At 46.3% G+C, this 17,857-nt stretch overlaps 1 protein-coding gene across 2 annotated transcripts in view; it reads left to right on the top strand.

The window, feature by feature from the left end:
• Positions 1-17,857, top strand: part of GNAO1 (G protein subunit alpha o1) — a 141,293-nt gene that overhangs the window by 43,279 nt on the left and 80,157 nt on the right. For both annotated transcript variants that reach the window (XM_071440485.1, XM_071440484.1), the window contains exon 3: positions 5,682-5,823. In XM_071440485.1, the coding sequence (XP_071296586.1) occupies positions 5,682-5,823 (142 nt within the window). The remainder of the gene's footprint in view (positions 1-5,681; positions 5,824-17,857) is intronic.

Here is a 17,857-nt window from a genome sequence, read left to right on the forward strand (position 1 = left end):
GTGCCCCAGAGCCCTGAGAGCTGAAACTCATTGCCAAGGCACAGGGATCTGTAGGAAAGCCATGCAATGACCTTTAAATTCCTTAATTTGTCCAGGTGAAGGTGAGGAGCAGGTCTGCTTTTATAGGAACCAGACCGTTCATCTGTAAGGTATTTGCTTGCAATACACTTTGAGTGTAATAATCTCCTGGTGATTTCTTGCCTGGTTTTATTCAAATAAATCACTGTAATTGTAGGGATGTGCATTGATATGGGAAAACTTCATTCAGCTGGAAACATCTTGCTGATTAAAAGTAAATCATCTTAGGTAAAACAGAAACAGTATGGGTTTTATTTTTTCTGGTAGGCAGTTGGAAGTTTATAAGTATGTCTTTCACAGTGATGCAGACAGTTTGAAGCCACACAAAGGTCCCTGAATTTTGCAGGAAATATTTCAGAGGCATTGGCTTGAGGTTTTGGAGTGATGACAAAGGGCAGGAGATGAGACAGGGCTGTGTCAGTTGGGGCATGAGAACCTGAGTGTGAAGCTGTGAAAAGGATGAAGGCTGCTGAGCACTGGAAGCAAGAGGGGGGTGTCCACAAATCTCCACTGCTGAGCATGCCACTCCCTCCTTCTGGCACAGAAAGGACAAATTTAGGAAGGCTAAATGCCTTCAGGTCAGCCATATTTAAGGAAATTCTTAGTGCATACTTATAGGCGCCATCTCAGGAATACAAACACTTCTCCTTGAGAGCTCTTGCAGGGCAGGTGAGGCACCAGAAGAGAGGGGAAAAATGTAAACAGGGTGCCTCTCTCTAAATATAGAGGGAGAAAAGAGGAGTAAGAATTATAGACCAGTCAACTTCTAGAAGCTTTCAAGAGAATTGAACTATCAATCATGTAATTTGCAACCACCTAGAAGATAAAAAGGGAGATGAGTGACATACAGCATGGATTATACAAAATTAGGCATGTTAAACTAGTCTCATTTGATTTCTCAGCAGAAGTAGGAGAGCAATAGTGGGTGCCATATCTAGATTTTATGAAGGGTTTGTCAGAGTTCCACTGGATTTTTAAAAAGTGACCTGGAAAAATAGTGCAGATAAACCCATTACAGGTCTTACACAAAAATGGGTGAGTAGCACAACTCATTCCCAAAGTATACAGTTATCAGTGGCTTATGGTCAGAGCAGAGGACTCTGTCAGCCAGGAATCCTCTGGGGTCTGTGTCAATTTCTTTTTAAATTTTTATCAGTGAAGAATGGGTGGAAATACATCATTACTTACCCCTGGCAGTGATATGGAGCTGATAGAGGTGCTTCAGCACATCAGAGGATAAACCTTACAGCTTCAAATGATCTTGGCAGGCTGGAGATGTGAGGACTGGGTCTAGTCTGGGGCTCTGTGTCTCAGAAAAGAAGAGGAGGACCTGCTTGAGAAGGTGTAGGGCAGTGTCAGTGTGTTGACTAAAGCTGGCTCAGGTTGGAAGGGCTGGAAGGAAAGCACCAGAATAGCTTGGCTGGAACTGATGGATGGGAATGACGATGACTCCAGGATGTGGCCTCTGCTCCAGGAAGTTTTCAGGATGATGGACAAGTATTTTCCTCAGGAGTGACCTGGGCAAAGTGGCTCCTTGCTGGAATCTGCCCCAGCTGAGCTGCAGCCCCAGTGCACTGGTGGGCTCTGCTCAGAGCACTGTCCCACAGCCACAGGGGCCGTGGTGTCAGCAGGGACAGGCACAGAACCATCTCTGGCTTTGCCCTCTTGGTGCAGTGGTTGTGGAGTGAAAGGCTGAAGGCACGTAAGTGCTTTGTTGAACACAAGCCAAAGCAAGTTGCCACGCAGAAAGCACCCTCTGTTTCCAAGTATTTCATTTATTTTGTAATTAAGCAATAATGGCTGAGGCACTGGGCACTTCTTCAGGATTAATGACTTGCTGGGGGATGGCAGAAGATCTGATCTGCAGTGCAACCATTTTCTCCAGCAAATACCTGCTTGTTACTGCCATTCTGAAACGAGTACAACAACACAACCTGCCAACATATGGGTTCTGCTGTTAGCAGCTGAGGGATGGGGAGCAGGCATTAATGGGTACCTTAGGCAATCAGGTTGCTTCAGTTGTCTCTCACCATTCCATTCAGAGCACAGTGTTTTATTAGTCACTTGGTGAATGAAATGGCTTTTTAATTGCTCAGAATCACTTTTTTAAATTACAGCACTTTATCCCCCCTCTACAGCCCCTGGGAATCCTCTTAAATCCCTTTTCTTCCTTTGCCCTGGAGAGAACCAGTTCTAGTGTGGCAAAGAGGAACCTGCCTGCAGCACTTTCCTTTGTAATTCGGACACTGGGAAAAATATATGCCATTTAGAAAACAGAGATTACACATTTTTGGTGCTGAAAACACTCTGCTCCCATAATTTGCAGGTTGATTAAGTAGTAGCCTATTCTGCCTACACCTGTAAAGACTTTACAGTCTTGGTGTACTGCTCACTTCTGTTAGCTCCTACATCTGTATGTTTTTAATGGTCAAGCTCACTACAGCACACAGACCACACTGCTTCTTGTGTCTTGTGGCACCAGGAGCTGGCTCAAGCCATGTCCTATAGCAAGATACCTCCCAGGAGTAGTGTTGGAGCTTTAAATGTCCTCTAGACAATAAAGCACAACAGCAGGTGAGAAGAAAGGTGTATCCCAAACAGGTGAGTGGCAGCATGAACGTTCCCAAAGCACTGTGGAAAAAGCTGCTACAGGATTGGAGCCGTCACACTGCCAAGGCAAGCAAATGGAGAAACACTTGTGAAAAGCATAAAGGACAATAAACCAGTTCACAGTGTCCTAGCAGGCTTTGGAACAGGAGTCAGGGGGGATTTGCTCACTCAAATATTAGGTAATGTGCTCACTGCATGATTGATTAATCCATAGGTACTTCCCACAGCAGAACTTCCATACTGGCATCCACAGTGCTGCTTTCAGCCTCCATGGCTGCCTTCTAGAGAGATTTCACAGGAACAATCAGGGTGTTTTTTCTCTGCCCCCTTTAAAAGTGCCAGTTTTACTTCTGTGTTTGAATGACCGCAGCACTGGTGCCCAGCCACAATTGTGTTCACTGGGGGATCTCAGAGCCACTCTCCATCCCTTAATTCTGCCCCTTCAGCACAAGGATCCCTGTTACTCAATGGGGAACTTACTGGCTTGGAGTATTTAGAACTGAAAATGTCAGTAATCAACTTCATGACACAAAGCTAAAAATGGTTTAAACTCTGAAGGAGACCAGAAACCAAAACTCACCTCTTTCCCCATATAGCTGTTCAGCTCTCTTTTTGCCTTCTGGATTCCTGAGTTGATGCCCATCAGTAAAAGCCAGACACAAATCCAGCCCAAGCTGTGGGCATCACTCCCATCTCCTCCATCCTGACCAACAGCTGGACCAAACAAATTTCAGCAGCATCCTCTTGAGGCCATTACACTGCCCCTTGTGCCTGTTCCCACCCTTTCTTTCTCTCCCCTTATGTTTCCTTCTCTTAGTTGCTCAAAACCCAGCATTTAATCTTGCTCACCCCAAAATCCAGCCACAAGCCAACCATCCAGAAAAAAATGAATTATTCCTGGTGATGCTTTCATGAACTGCCTGCCTGCCTCCCATGGGACCCTGCTCAGCTGTGCCTTGTGCTGTCATGCTCAGAGTGGGAGGAAGAGCTGCTGTACATTCTCTCTTGAATTCAAACAGAATTGATGCAGATCCTTTCGCCTTGTGCCACCCATAACTCTTTGTGTTGACTGCTCCTTTTGGCAAAGAACACATTTCCCAGAAGTTCAGCAACTTGTCTGGGTAACAGTAAATGATCCATGAGAACCATTGCTGATACATGGTTCTGCTGCCCCACCTCCTTCCCATCACTCAGATGCTATTGTTCCAAATCTCACCACGATCACTGGATTCACAGGAAATAAAAGCTACAGAGTACGAGATCTGCTGTTGCCCATAACTCCATTAAAATCAAAACAAGCTATTGAAATTTTTTGGGCTAATTGTCAAGTCTGGATTTACTAAGTCAGAAAGATTTTCATCCACCCCTGTTCTCCTCAGCTTAGGTGAGGGAAACCAGCAGCCCCCTGTGCTGTTTCCAGCACACCAGCACCATTTGCCTTTGCTGGAGGGTACCCAAGAAGAGGGCTCTGCCTCAGATCAGTAGCTTAAAAATATCCTGATCACCAGGATTCAAATCAATTGATTCAAATCAATTGATTTGAATTATTGTCTGTCTGAGGCTGTCTTTGCTTGTAGTCATGTTTTTGCAGGACTCAGGGGTTGTTGAGCAGCTCCTCCCAGGAGCTCAGCGTGCAGTGTTGAGTAAGCAAAGGTTGAGGTGGGGACAGCAGAGAGTCACTTGTGCTAGAAAACCTTTCTGTGAGCTTCACATCAGGGCAAGGAGATCTCTGTTTTGGTCAGCATGTTTCTAGCAGCCTTGTTCTTGGTGTAGTCATCTGTTAATAACTCTGGGCTGGCATCCAGCCCCATTCTCCATCCCAGCACTGGATCTATTGCAAGCTCACAGTGTGAGCTAGTGCTCCCTCTCTCCCAGGGGATGCCAGCACTTGTCAGGACCTTTGATGTTGTGTATCTAATTTAGAAAAAAAGGAATCAAAAATCCTGTTACAGAAAGGGTGCTAGGTTTTATCAGAGACCAGATTGTTACTGAAGGACCCTCTGTTGTCCAGTGACATCTGAGGATGAGCAAACAAGGATTTCATTTTAGCTAAGCAGATCATCCTCTCTTCTAACATTTAAGACATAACTTATGTCTTCACTGGGAAGAATTATTGTCAGACACAATTAGTTCTGAAAATCCTAGTTGTTTTTCGAGACACATCCAGACTTAGTTCTGGAGTTACTTAGAGATGAATAAATTACAGAGGTCAGTCTTTGACCTAAGCAAGGGGCTGCAATAACTTGCTCCATCAAATAGTTCCTTTGCATAGTTTAATAGAGACCAATGCACAGAGCATCCAGCACACAGAGCTGGTAGGACTGTGGGTCACATTCCCACCTTGTTTGGGGAAGGGACATAACATAGCATGCCTTGAAAGCAAAAAAAATCTCAGCAATTATTCTAAAGGAGAGAGAAGGAGGGGGGAGAAGGGCAAGTACTTTAAGTGCTTCATAACTAAGACACTTCCCCTCTCTGTGCCTGAGTCCCCACATGTATTTCAACTCTGGTTCCTTTTGTAAGGTACCCCAGAAGTTACTACTACTAAAAGGACTAGACAAGAACTAGAGGGTTTCTATCACTTGTTCCAGTGGTTAAGATCTGCTCTGTCATTTGTCCACGTTGAACATATTTCCATAGACCTTGACTGGGAAGGTAATGTAGGACCTGGAAGCCTCCCCCCTGTGACTGCTGAGCATGTGAACACGAGATGCTCCAGGCTTCAGCATTTGCAGTTCATTTGGGAAGGAGGTACCATATGCACCAACTGTGCACAAAACCTTCTTGATAGAGAGCAAAAGGGATGCTAATTCCAGCACTGGGCTCAGACACATTACTGGTGAACAACCAGAAAGGTTTAAAAAGAAATGCTGACTAAATTAAGCAAATCAAGCCAGCAGATGTGCTCTTCAGAAGAGCACAGCTGTCTTTTAAATGTCTCTCCCACTGAAATTACATCCTCAAGAGTTTTTTGTCCTTTGCATTTTCTTCAGGATCATCCATGAGGATGGCTTCTCTGGAGAAGACGTGAAGCAGTACAAGCCAGTGGTCTACAGCAACACTATCCAGTCCCTGGCAGCGATTGTCCGTGCCATGGACACCCTGGGCATCGAGTACGGAGACAAGGAGCGACGGGTGAGTTAAATCACCACTGCAGGGTACAGACACTCCAGACCAGGAACAGGAGGCACTTGCACAGTCTCAGTGCCTTGGAGGGATAAGGAGGGAGGGGACATTTACATCACTGCTGTAATGTACAGATGTACATCACTGCCTCCTGCACATGCATTTTGTACAACAGAGACGCTATTGCACGTGATGTGCCATTTGTACACTTGGGCTGGGAATTGTAGCCCTGGGGACCACTGTGTCACAAAAGGCACAATCTCTCATGACCTGGCTCTAGTCAGGTCAGGGAAGAAAAATAATCTGTTGTCTAGGGACAGCCTAGACAGATCTACTGACAGATTTGAGAAAACAGTCAGAACATGTGTCCTGTGTCCTGTCTCCTGTGCATGTGCTGGACACACAGGCTGCATGGACTGATGGATCAGGGAGAAGTCTTGCTGCCATTCAAAGCCCTTCCACCAGCCTGCTAATGTAGAAAGCTTTTAGGATTAACTTCACTGGGGCTTGACTGGCTTCTACTCACACATCCCCCATTTAAGTGTACTCAAACAGCAATTTCAGTTGCAAACAAAGTGATGCATTACTTCAGCAAGGTTGGTATGGACAGGCTCTTAGGCATTGGCATCTGTCTTATCAGAACAGCTATGTGATCCTTGGCAGCCTTCTTGTACCACACACCTAGGCCAGCCTGTCCTTTTACAGTTGCTAGTCTGTGATTACTTTCACCAGCTCCCTATTTTTAAACAGTGGCTCCTCTGTGAGGTGCCCCTGCCAGCCTCTGTCTTGCATTTCTGGCTCAGACCAAGCCCACACAGAGGAACTCAGAACCCTAGAGTGGAGTCAAAACCACCCTTTTTGCATGCTGCAATCCCAGAGAAGGTAAAACTACTTCACTGGAAATAAAATAATTTCAAATTAAAGACCTGGTAAAGGCAAAGTACTATATGCCAGTGAGTTTGTCATGACTATTTTTGGGTAGCTATCAAATGACAGATGTACAACATACTCCAAACTCTTTATCTGAGTGTTGATAATAAAAGCATTCACTAGAAGGGATGCCAAAATCCTGCTCTGGTGTTACTGTATGAGAAGATACCTTATTTCTCCCAATCACAAAGAGGTACTTTGATTTCTTTGCATCTAGGGATTTTCCCGTAGGAACTCTAAATCCTGGAGGCATTTCCATCCCAAATGTGGAGATGATGCCATAATGGAGTTCTTGTGAGCTTGCCGAGAACTAATGCTGCTGGTTTCAAACTGAATGCATTAATCTGTTGATTACTCAGTGACTCAGCTCTCAGCAAGGCAACGTATCTCACTCAGCTAAAACCTATGCCTAGCAAAACAGAAACAACTCATTCTCCATGTCTGATAAACAGTCTGTGGCAGACAGCTTTAAAATGTAATTTTTTAAAATTTTTTTTTTAAACACCTAAAGTCCTAATTTGAGGAGGGAAAACTCATCAGTGCTTTAGTGCCAGGCCTGGCACAGTACAGGGGGTGGAGGAGGAGAGCTGTTATCAGGACTGCCAGGAACGAGAGGTGGAGTTCTGAGCTGAACAAAACGTTGTGTCCGTTCATATTCCCGTGGAAAAAATGCCAAATGTTCCTAGGGTCGTACAATAACTCAGGCTGGAGAGGAGCTCAGGAGGTGTCAAGCCCAACCCCTGCTCAGGTAAAGTCTAAGGTCAAACCAGGTTGCTCAGGGGTCTACCCAGTTGGGTCTGAAATCATTCAAGGACGGAGACTTCACACCCTCTTTGGGCACCCTGCTCCACTGCTCTTACAGTCCCCATGATGAAAAGTTTCTCCTTATGTTGTGTGTGAACCTCTGTTGTTTCAATTTATGCTTTATGGCAGTAAAGATCTTGTATGATGCTTTGCAAAGTAAAAAGTAAGTTTGATTAAGTTCTCTCCAGCCTTGTTTTCCCTAAGATGTAGTTCTGGAGGAACTACTCCTGTCTTCAAATGGTGTCACGCTGACTGTGTGAGACAAGCCTGCCACAAACCACTATAAACCAAACCACTGTCTGGGAGGGTGGTCCAGTGTATCTGTTCCCTTCATAGATGGCAGAAATATTTCTTCATCCAGCAGCAGACAAAGGAAAAGGAAACCAAGAGGAAAAGGGAAACTAAGGGAAGGAAACCTAGTCTCTCAGGCTGTGATCTTCCACTTGCTCCTTTCTCTTAGGCACAGAAAGTTGCTGGTATTAGTATGAAATAGTATTTATTTTAATCTTACAAAGAAGCACATGGCTTCTGCTGCCCTGCTTTTGTTATTAATGCACAGCTGCTAAAAAGAGAGGCCATTAAACAGGCGATTTGTTGAGTATTATGCTGCATGGTTCATCCCTTTTCAGGCAAAGCTTTTCTATTTTAAAAGTCATTCCTCAGCCAAGGGTTTCCAATGCAAATCTTTTAGTGGGGGATTTTCCCCTACTCATCACTTAAGCCCCCAAGAGAAGGGAATTCAGGAAGGGGAGCCAAGGCTGTGGCTGCTCCAGCCTGATTCAGCAGCAGGGAGGGAGGGGCTTGGGCCTAGGACAGGTTTTCCCCAGAGACCACTTGGCTATTATTGCTTCTCCCATCCCACTTTCTGGGAGATGAATCTGCACCCATATCCCTTCCAAATGGTACCTTGACCATGATCAAAGCAAAAAAAAACCTCCCCTACTTAATAAATGCATGTTGTTATTGACAAGAAAATAACCAAATCCTCTCACTGTTCTCATTTTTCTCTTGCCCATTATTGTACCTCCAGTATTTAGTCTAATAGAAGTGAAAAGACTGGGGGAAGACTAAACCCCCTTGCTTTTGGCGGTCAAAGCGAGATCAGTGTCGGAAATAGGACCTAAAAAGACAAAATAAATCACAGAAAGCATATGCTCCAGGTCTTGCTGACCTCTCTGCTGATAAGGACTTGTCCCCAGGTCGAGAACAAAACAGCCTAAGTGTCAGATTTCACTTTTCTGTGTGCTCCTTGTCCAGGGCAGTGGGTTTCCTAGCAGCTTTGCCCAGCTCACAAAAGGTTCATGGCCTATGGGCAGCACCCAGGTCCTTGTTTCGTGACCTTCAGCAGGGGAGGCAGGAGCACATCCTGCCAGCTCACAGCACATTATCCCCATGCACAGCATGGCAGGCCAGGCTGAAACTCCAGAAAAGCTGTGCAGGTGCAAAGGCACAAATCCTTCACCTGTTACAAGAGGGCAGGCAGAAAAGGAGCAGTCAGTGAGGGGACAGGAGCCAGCTGCAGGAGAAGGGGCATCTGTGGGTGTTGCTCATCTCCAGGGCCACCACTACCCGGGGTCTGGATCCCTGACAAGACAAGGGGTTACACACAGGAAGAGAGGCTGAGGCTTAGTCTCACCTGCCTGCTCAGGACTCTCCAGCTGGTCTGTAGGGCACTGCTCAGTCCTTACCTTGATAATCAGATTAGCAGGCAGGAAAGAGTCAGGCTGTAACATGTAGCCTGTGGATTAAATGGTCCTCTAAAGTGCAAATGTATTAATAAAACAAGATCCTCACTGATTCCATTTCAGTGTACTCAGGCAGAGGAAATGGGAAATGGAGGTTTGAAACCAGGGATCTAGAAGTCAGTCCAAGTGTTTGGAAAGGATCAAGCAGGAAGGGCAGGGTAAGGATGGATTTTCATATCTCTGTCTGAAAATCTGGTTCTGAAGTCCGGCTTCAGAAACCCCAGCCAGAGGAAGCATAAGGTCTCTTCCTCTGTGGGTTAATGCTGACCCCAGAACCCACTTGGAAATGCAGACTTGCAATCCCACTTTGGTGAAATGCCAGAGCTGCAGCCAGGCTGGGGGGCCTGGGGAGGTGTCTTCAGGTTGCATTGGTCCCAGGCTGCAATGGGCATCCTGCCCTGTGCAGGCTGGTATGAAAGCAGCTATAGAGCATGCTCATATTTTCATAAACCAGACAAAAACAGACTGAAATTGTTCAGAAAGTACTCAACAGAGAATGCAAACATCAGTTGCATGGCTCAGATCTAAGTGTTTGAGGTGAGAGGTCACAGGTTTAGCACTTGGGGTCCAAAGGTGGCAGGCAGTGATCTTCACATTTTCCCCAGTGTGAGCCTGGACATGTCTCTGCTTCAGCTATGAACGGGAAAACTAAAAAGCTGCTGAAATGTTAAAATATTTCTACTGGGATTTTTTTTTTCTTTCAGACTTTGTAGAAAAATGTGTCTGTGGTGACTTCTGCTATGTATGGTCTGCAACTCCTGAACTGTGAGCCACACAAAGATGTGCTGGGACATTTTAAAATACTGGCTAGTAGCCTTGAAAAAACCCTTCTGTAGTGTAATTGAACAGCCCACCCGGGGCGGCTGGCAAAGAGGTCCGTGTCAAATCTGCTTCTGAACAGAGAGGTGCTTGTAGAAACCTGGTGCCGCCAGCCCCTTCCCCTCTGCACATGCCAAAAGGGGAATTTAGGAGCTGCCCTCTTCCTCTTGTTCTTGCTTGGCAGTGGCAGGAGCAAAGTCACAGCCGCTGTCACCTGCTGCCTTCCAGGCGCTGGAGGGGAGCAGTGTGGGGGAGGATCTCTCTTTCATAAGATCTGCTCTGCATATCTGGCTTTTTGTACTTGTCAGCTCAAGATATTGTGCTATTTGATTTGAGTCAGGTATCTGTTTAGACCAGCTGGCTCCTACTGTGTGTCCCCAACCCAAGATTTCTCAGAAACGCAAAAAGGCTGCTAATAACTTCAGGGAGGGCAGGTGAGGTTAATCAGGCACTGCCGTGCTGGTAGGAAGCCTCCCTTAGCTACTTGGGAGATCTAGGGGATGGACACAGGATTCCTGGGCTTGTGCTGCTTGACTGAGGATGCAGCATCCTTGCTGGTCTGCTGTTGTAAGTGATGGGAACTTAGGGCTGCTTTGTAGAAGAGCAGGGTGGAGTGCAAGAAAAGGGAAAATGGAATAAAGAGGTGGCACTAGACATGCCATTTTTTACCTGGTGTCAGCATTTGTCTGGATATCCAGCTGCAGACAATGTCTTCTTGCAATAGCCACAGGTCACATATAATCATATTTGCTGTACTGTGTCAGACCCAGTATAAATACCCAAGTAAGAGTCCAGGACAAATATTTCAGCCTGCCCTTCATAAAGGTCTGTCACTTTTCCATTAAGGCTGCAGCCATCTTTCTCACACACCTCCCTCTTGGTCCTTCTACAAGGCACATTTCAGTAGCCATTATTTGTGTTTCTGAGAGGTGGGGAACAAATAAAGGGCAGGGCATTTCTTGAGAGGTGGGAAACATGAAACAGAGAGGAAAGCACTTGTTATTGTCACAGCCTGCCTTGTTGCCAGGGAGATGGTTGGCTCATTCAAGAAACGCTTGTGGTTGCCAGCCAAGATGGCCAATGTATTTGGAATCTTTGCTGCAAAATGAGGGTGTGGGAGAAAGAGGGAGACAGCAAAGAACAAGGGAAAGCCCAGAGTAAGCTCTGCCTGCATGGTCACAGGGCATGACCCATATGCCTCATGGCATCATCTCTGGAGTCTCTCTAAACAAAGCAGCAGTTTCTTCATCCCACTAATATATTTTCCTCCTTTGAATACCCCTTGAGCCCCTGAAAAGACAAGATCTTTCCTAATAAATGATACCACTAAATTAACAGAGCACAAAGGCAGTTTATGATAGCACTTTGTGCCAGCTGAAAGAGTTTGCAATGGTCTACTTCCATGCCTTTGCTCTGCTGCTTAGGGAGAGTCAAACTCTGTCATAACCAGAAGGGATCCCAGCCAAGTCAGCTGAGACCTGTGGCTGGACCTGGGACACCTTGCTTTGCAGCAGCAGCAGCAGCAGTACAGCCTGGCTCTGTGCTCCTGCAGAGCTGAAGTTGTGATCATCAAGTCTATAGCATACAGTGATCTTCACACGGCAAAAAAGATCCCCCAGAACCAGTATCTGCTTTGCTGTACTCATGCTGCTAATAAAGATAGGGATCAGAAATGAGAAAAGGCTGCTGGAGTCATGGCTGCAAACGCATCATGGCCAGAAAATGTAGTAGTAATAGTAGAAACAGCTGGATGCTCTAGGCAAGCGACTGAACCACATGGCCAGTGTGCACCAGAGGCTGTGCCAGCAACCTTTCTTTCAGCAGAAGACTGTTAATCCCTCACAAGAGCTCTAAAAAGCCAAACTTCCTTAGGGTGGCCCAATGTACCAGTTTTAGTTAAAATTCCTAAAGAATGAAAGAGACCTCTTGAAATGGATCCAGAGGGAGCAGGGAGGTGGGCGGCAGTTGCGTAGCGCGCTGGAAATGCGCAGGGTGTGGAAGGAGGCCCGCTGGAAGGTGCCACCTTGCTGAGCAGGGATGTGCCAGCTCGATGTTTTTCACACTGGTCCTGTTTCAGGATGATATCCATGGTGTTGGCATGGCAACCCTCACTCTAAAGTAAACACTGGATCTGCTTTTTGGGTTCTTCTGGACGTGGATGGTGAATGGACAACAGTCAGGGGACAGGGTGGAGTAGAAGTTCACCTGGTCTTCCAGTCCCTCTGTGCAGTCAGAAATCTGTTCCTAAGAAAACACATTTCTGAGGAAAAAAAGGATTGTGAAGCACTTCAGCGTCATTTCTCAGGGAGCCAGATGAGAACAAGAGATGTGGTCACACCTTAAAATGCCACCAGATCTGTTTCTTTGCTGAACACTTGGCATCAGCCAGGCACTGTAGGCTGGTGATACTTGCTGTCCATGCTGCCTTCCTAATTCTGAGATGTGTCTTATAGCTAAATGTCCTACAAAACACTGACCAGAAAAGATTCCATCAATTAAAACCAGCCTTTTAATTTTCTTTTGAAGAAAATCAGAAGATTAAGAGACATCTCAGGGGATCGTTGATAAGAGAGAGACCACAGTCACCTCTTTCCAACTCCAAGCTCCAGACTGAGTCTAATCACATCTTTCACCACCTATGAAGGCTTTAAAGGAGACAGTGCCAGAGTATTCCCAGAGAAACACAGTGAGAGGACAAGGCAGCAGTCACTGGTGCTGGGAGAGGGAATTAAAGTCAGGGATGAGCTTGGACTCATAGTGCTTTCCCTCTTCTCTCCATGGCATCAGGAGAGATCAGGGCAGTTTGCACTTGAAGGACTACCCATCCCCTTGGGTATTAGATGAGTGTAGTGATAAGAGAGGTCTGAGGACATTTGTGTATGGGAGGATCAGTGAAAATAGAAAATACCCAAAGGGCAATTTTTAAATTATAGTAGTTGCCTTCCTCTTCAGCCAACCACCAGCAGAAAAGCATCTGTGATGAGTTCTCCTGGCGTTGTCTGCTCCTTGGGTGGTGGAAGACACAGCCTCTTCAGGTGCAAATGAATCTCTAGAGATGTTGGATTTTTCATGGTGCTTCTGCTGTCAACTGCCATTTCAGGCTTGATTTCTGAGGAATTAACAATCCTAGTCCTCCAAAGCATCCTTGAAAAGGATCCTCACCTCCTCTAAAACTGTCAAACACCCCTGTTCACCTGTGAAAATGCTGAACCCATGCCACAGGGGGATGAGACTTCCCTCCTCCTTGTGTGCAAGCTCTCTCTTTTAACTGAGAGAGGGATGTATTTTTCCTCCATGAGCTTTATGTGTTTGATACTGATTTTTTGGATGATGTAGGGAATATTTTTAGTTTGAAAAGAAGAAACCCCACCCATTCCTGTTCCTTGGAAGGGCTGCCTGCCCTCCCCTGTATTTGTTATACCTGAGATTTGTTATTCAAATTCAGCCACAGTTAGGGCTGTCAGGGCCATGGTGTGACAGGGAAAAGGCACAGAGGGGAGGGTGAAGCAGACATGGGACTGTAACATTTGTGGGAAATTAATGAGAGGTGGAGTGCTGCTTTCCATTCCCACAAGATAGTAATGGAAGATGGCTTCTCTGGAAACCCCTGGAAAGCACCAGAGTGGGACAGCACAAAAGACAAACGGTTCAAAAATATTTGGAGCAGATGGAGCAGAGCCCTGAGAAGGGGCAAACCTTGTTCCTTGGAAAGGAAGCTCCTTGGAGCTCCTTCCTGGCAGCTCCTGGGTCTAGGGTCAGGAGAGAGATGGCTGCACACCCCATTCACTCCTTCTTGGTGGATGGCACAGCCAGGCCAAGGCAGATTCCATCTTATGGAAGGGGCTCAGCACAGCCACTCCCCACAGAGCAGGTGGCAGTGGCCTTGCCCTGGGTGGCATCTGGTGTTGGTGAACACAGGCAGATACTGTCTGTCCTTCATGGAGGCACTGAAGTTAAACACTGGCATGGCAGAGGCTTCAAAGATGTGTTTCTGCCTTTCTGGGTGATCAGGCACTTGCTGAAGCCCTTCCAGAAAGTCACCACCATGTTTGAGACTGAAGTTCAGGTTGCATCTGGCCACAGCCTTGCACAGGCAGGATGCTGCCTTCAGGTATGATTGCAAGTCAGCTCTCCAAGCAGCAATTGCAGATAACTATTAACTACTCAGCACATTTCAAATACATGTCAGTTATTAAGTAGATTTATTTCCATCTCTTCTGGGAAATGTTGGGAAGCACTGCTGAGTCATGCTGCTTACTCACCAGTTTTAGGAAAGCCATTAAAAGTATTTATTTTCCACATGCCTTCTATGATGTTCCTATTATTTAAATGCTTCCAGATGTAAAATGAAAACATTTGTGTAGGTTATACCTGGCCTTAAACAGATCTCTGATGTGTAACTCACAAAAAGGCATAAAACAAGGGATCTATCCCTTGGCTTTGTTGTATGGTGCTTATTCAGGGATGGTGGTGAGGAGTAACCTTTGCTCCAAAATGGCAGGAGCACAGGCAGGCTGGGTTTGACACAGCTTGGGATGGAGGAAGGAGAGTGTGAGCAGCTGCTTTGTTGTGCCCAAACACGTGGGAGAGGAGGGACAGGGAACATGGAACATGTTCCTTGCTTACAGCAGATGCTCACAAACTCAGGGCTTTTTTTATTCTGCCATGGTCTGCTCTGGCCAGAGACCCCAAAACAATGCAGCCCCCAAGGGACACGATGCCAGGTGCCCTCACAGGAGCCCCAGGTCCAAGGGCGCACTGAACCTGGGTTCACACACACCCTGCACTCTGTGAGAGCAGGTCTCACTGTCAGCTTCAGCAGGGAAGTGTGTGAAGGCCTTGCTGACAGCCCACTCCCTTCACACCCTGGAATGAACCCAGACAAGGCTACACACTGGAGCAGAGGAGCCATTTCATGGCCTGTGGCTGTGAAGTCCCATCCTTCCAAAAGGGAAATTTTGCTGAGCTGGACACAGAGCTCCCAGCTGATTGCTGCCCTTAGGGAACCTAAAATGTGCCCATGCTGTGCCCAAGCCCCACACCACCCAAGGGAAACCTGTCCCTCCAAAGGGAGCAGCTGCTTCTCGTGGGCTGGATCAGCTGAGAGTGGGATGGCTGCCTTCCCTCACAGAGAGACACAGTGGGGTGGTGGCACCTCAAACGTGTCCCTTGCACTGCATCAATCATGGGGATGGCAGAATGTCTGCCTGCCGCACATGAGGACTTTATTACCCAAATATAGGTTTTACTGAGGCTATTAATCAGTATTGTGTACCTTGGTAATAACTGATTAAAGATACCACAAGGGAACTCATTTAACAGCTGCAATTACTGCTTTGACCTCAGTCTCACTCACTGAATCTGCTGTGAGGGTGCCTGGCAGTGCAGCAGGGACCAGCCTCAGCCAGGGCTGCAAGAGCTCAGAGATGCCATTCACCCAGGTCAGAATTGCTGTGGCAGGTGACTGGGCAGGAGTTCTTGGTGTTCCATTGAAGGGAAGGAAAGAATCAAGCTCCAAATGAAGGTTAGAAACAAGACAGCCTCAAGATCCACTGTGAAACAGTGTCATTTTGCACCTTGGCAATGTTTAGCCTTGTGGTCAAAGTCAGAGAGAAAATGTGGAGGAAGAAAGTGCAGGATATGTGAATTAGCCTGTGTCTGGTTCAGGGTTTTTGATAGATAGTCACTGTGGGCCCCAGGATAGCTCATCCTTCCCCAGCAGAGACCCACATCTGCGTCACGTCACCCCAGAATGGCTCCAGGCAGCAGCACATCCCTTCCGAGTGTCAAAACCCACTCAGGAGCCAAAGCAAATCTCACCCACAGGCTTTGAACACATTTCTCCCTTTTTGCTGTGCTACTCGTTTTCCAGGGCTGTAGGAGTTTCTGGTTTGCCACACATTGTATCTGTGTTGACAGTGAGACTGTTGCTAGATACTTTTCCCTTACTAAGAAATAATTCCCTGAGGTTGGCTATGTATAATTAAGTCCTCATTTGCCTACAGATTGGTTTAAGACTAGATTAACTCCATTGATTAGAGGGGAATTACTCTAGATTTACACTGAGATCGTGGGAATGGAGACTCAAGTGACACACAGGAGCAATCCTACAGTAAATGCTCAGGGTAGCTACATGGTTGTCACCCACCTTTCTGTATTTGTCACCCACCCTTCTGTATTTGGAACCTCCCTGGGCAGATGTTTGTTCCTTTATGTGAAGGGAGGTACTAAGTCAATCTTACATGCTGAATACACCTTACAGATGGTCAGTTGGGTATTCAGGTTGTATGGTCATGTGTTGAATACAACCAGTTACTCCTTAGTTAGTCTGGCAGTAGAACTGGAGCAAGACTGTCCTCCAGAGAAATTGCTCTGGTTCAATGAGATTTTACCAGTAGGGATGGGAGGGGACTGTTCTGCACAGAGGAAAAGAAACATCCAGCAACAAGAGAGGATACAAAGAGAATTACATCTCTAAACCCTTTACATGTTTGGGAAGGAAAAAGGGTCTCATCCTGCTCTCTTCTAACTGCCAGCATCTGCTGTGCTCCAGAGGAGAAACCTCTCTGCCCAGTGCTCCTCAGGAAGGGCACAGCAGGACACAGCCATGCTCACTCCCTTTGGATCACAGCTCAGCCCTGCTCCCACCCTGTCTCTGCCCGTGCCATCAAAGCCAAGCAAAAGGAGGCAGTAGGAGAGAAGGAGAATTTTCTGAGTCCAGGAAAGTGTTTGGCTTGCCAATTTTACTGTGTTTTTATTTAAAATTGTGAGAGCTTTTAGTGCTTTTAGATGATATTACAGGCAATAAAAGATTTTTTTTTCTGAGAAGAAAGAGATGCCAGTAGACACCATCCAGCGAGTTTGAGTTAGTTCTGTAAAGTTACAAATTAATTTCTTCCGTGAGGAGCAGGTCTCATGTCTGTTTCTCCCTTCCACATGTCATCCCATTTGTGGAGTTTTTTTTTCTTTTCTGCAGGGCAGGTTTGCAACACAGCCTGTCTGGAGGTGCAGTGTGACATTGTGGATGCCAAAGATGGGAATTTTAAGCTAATTTTTCCTCATCACCTCACCAGCACCTTAGCCAAAGGTCTCACAGCCATATTTCCTGCAGCTTTGATTCTTTGTAATTGCTGTTATTGGTTCTATAAGCTTTGGAAAGCTTTTCTCTTGCAAGTTCCTCTGCCATGGGCGTGTTTCTAACTGGTATTATCTGTGCTGTCCTCATTTGAGTTCCTTGGTTTTGAATAGGCTTTTGTCAACTCCAGCTGCCCTCAATGCACATTGCAGGCAGCTTCCACCAAGATGGACACCCTTTGCTAGCAAGTTCAAGTTCTGCATCTCATAGCTGCTGTGGCTTTTGAGTCTTCCCACATTCACTTCACTCATGAAATCCTTAACCCAGGAAATGGCACGAGGTTAAATCTGCTGCCTGCAGTTGGGGTGTGCATGCTGCTCTTGCAGCCTTCTTCATTTAATTTGCTCCAGAGGCAAAAGTCATACCAAGGCTGAAAAAACCATATTCAGCATTACAGTGGATTGTGAGCCAAGTTCAGGCAGGTCTTGTGACCAGTGAGTAGGCAAAAATCCTTATTTCCTCAACTTTCTCTTCAAGAACAGAACCTTGGGGAAGGCTCTAGGACGATTTGTAGTAGCATGTAAGGCTCTGCAGGGCTGAGCTTTTGGATTAGATGATCTTTATGTTGTTGCAGACCAAGTGTTGAGCATCTTCTATTTCTTGTTGGTGA

The sequence above is a fragment of the Agelaius tricolor genome, unplaced genomic scaffold, assembly GCF_023055355.1.
Source record: "Agelaius tricolor isolate 1412-34295 unplaced genomic scaffold, bAgeTri1.0.p SCAF_15, whole genome shotgun sequence".
NCBI classification, from domain to species: Eukaryota; Metazoa; Chordata; class Aves; order Passeriformes; family Icteridae; genus Agelaius; species Agelaius tricolor.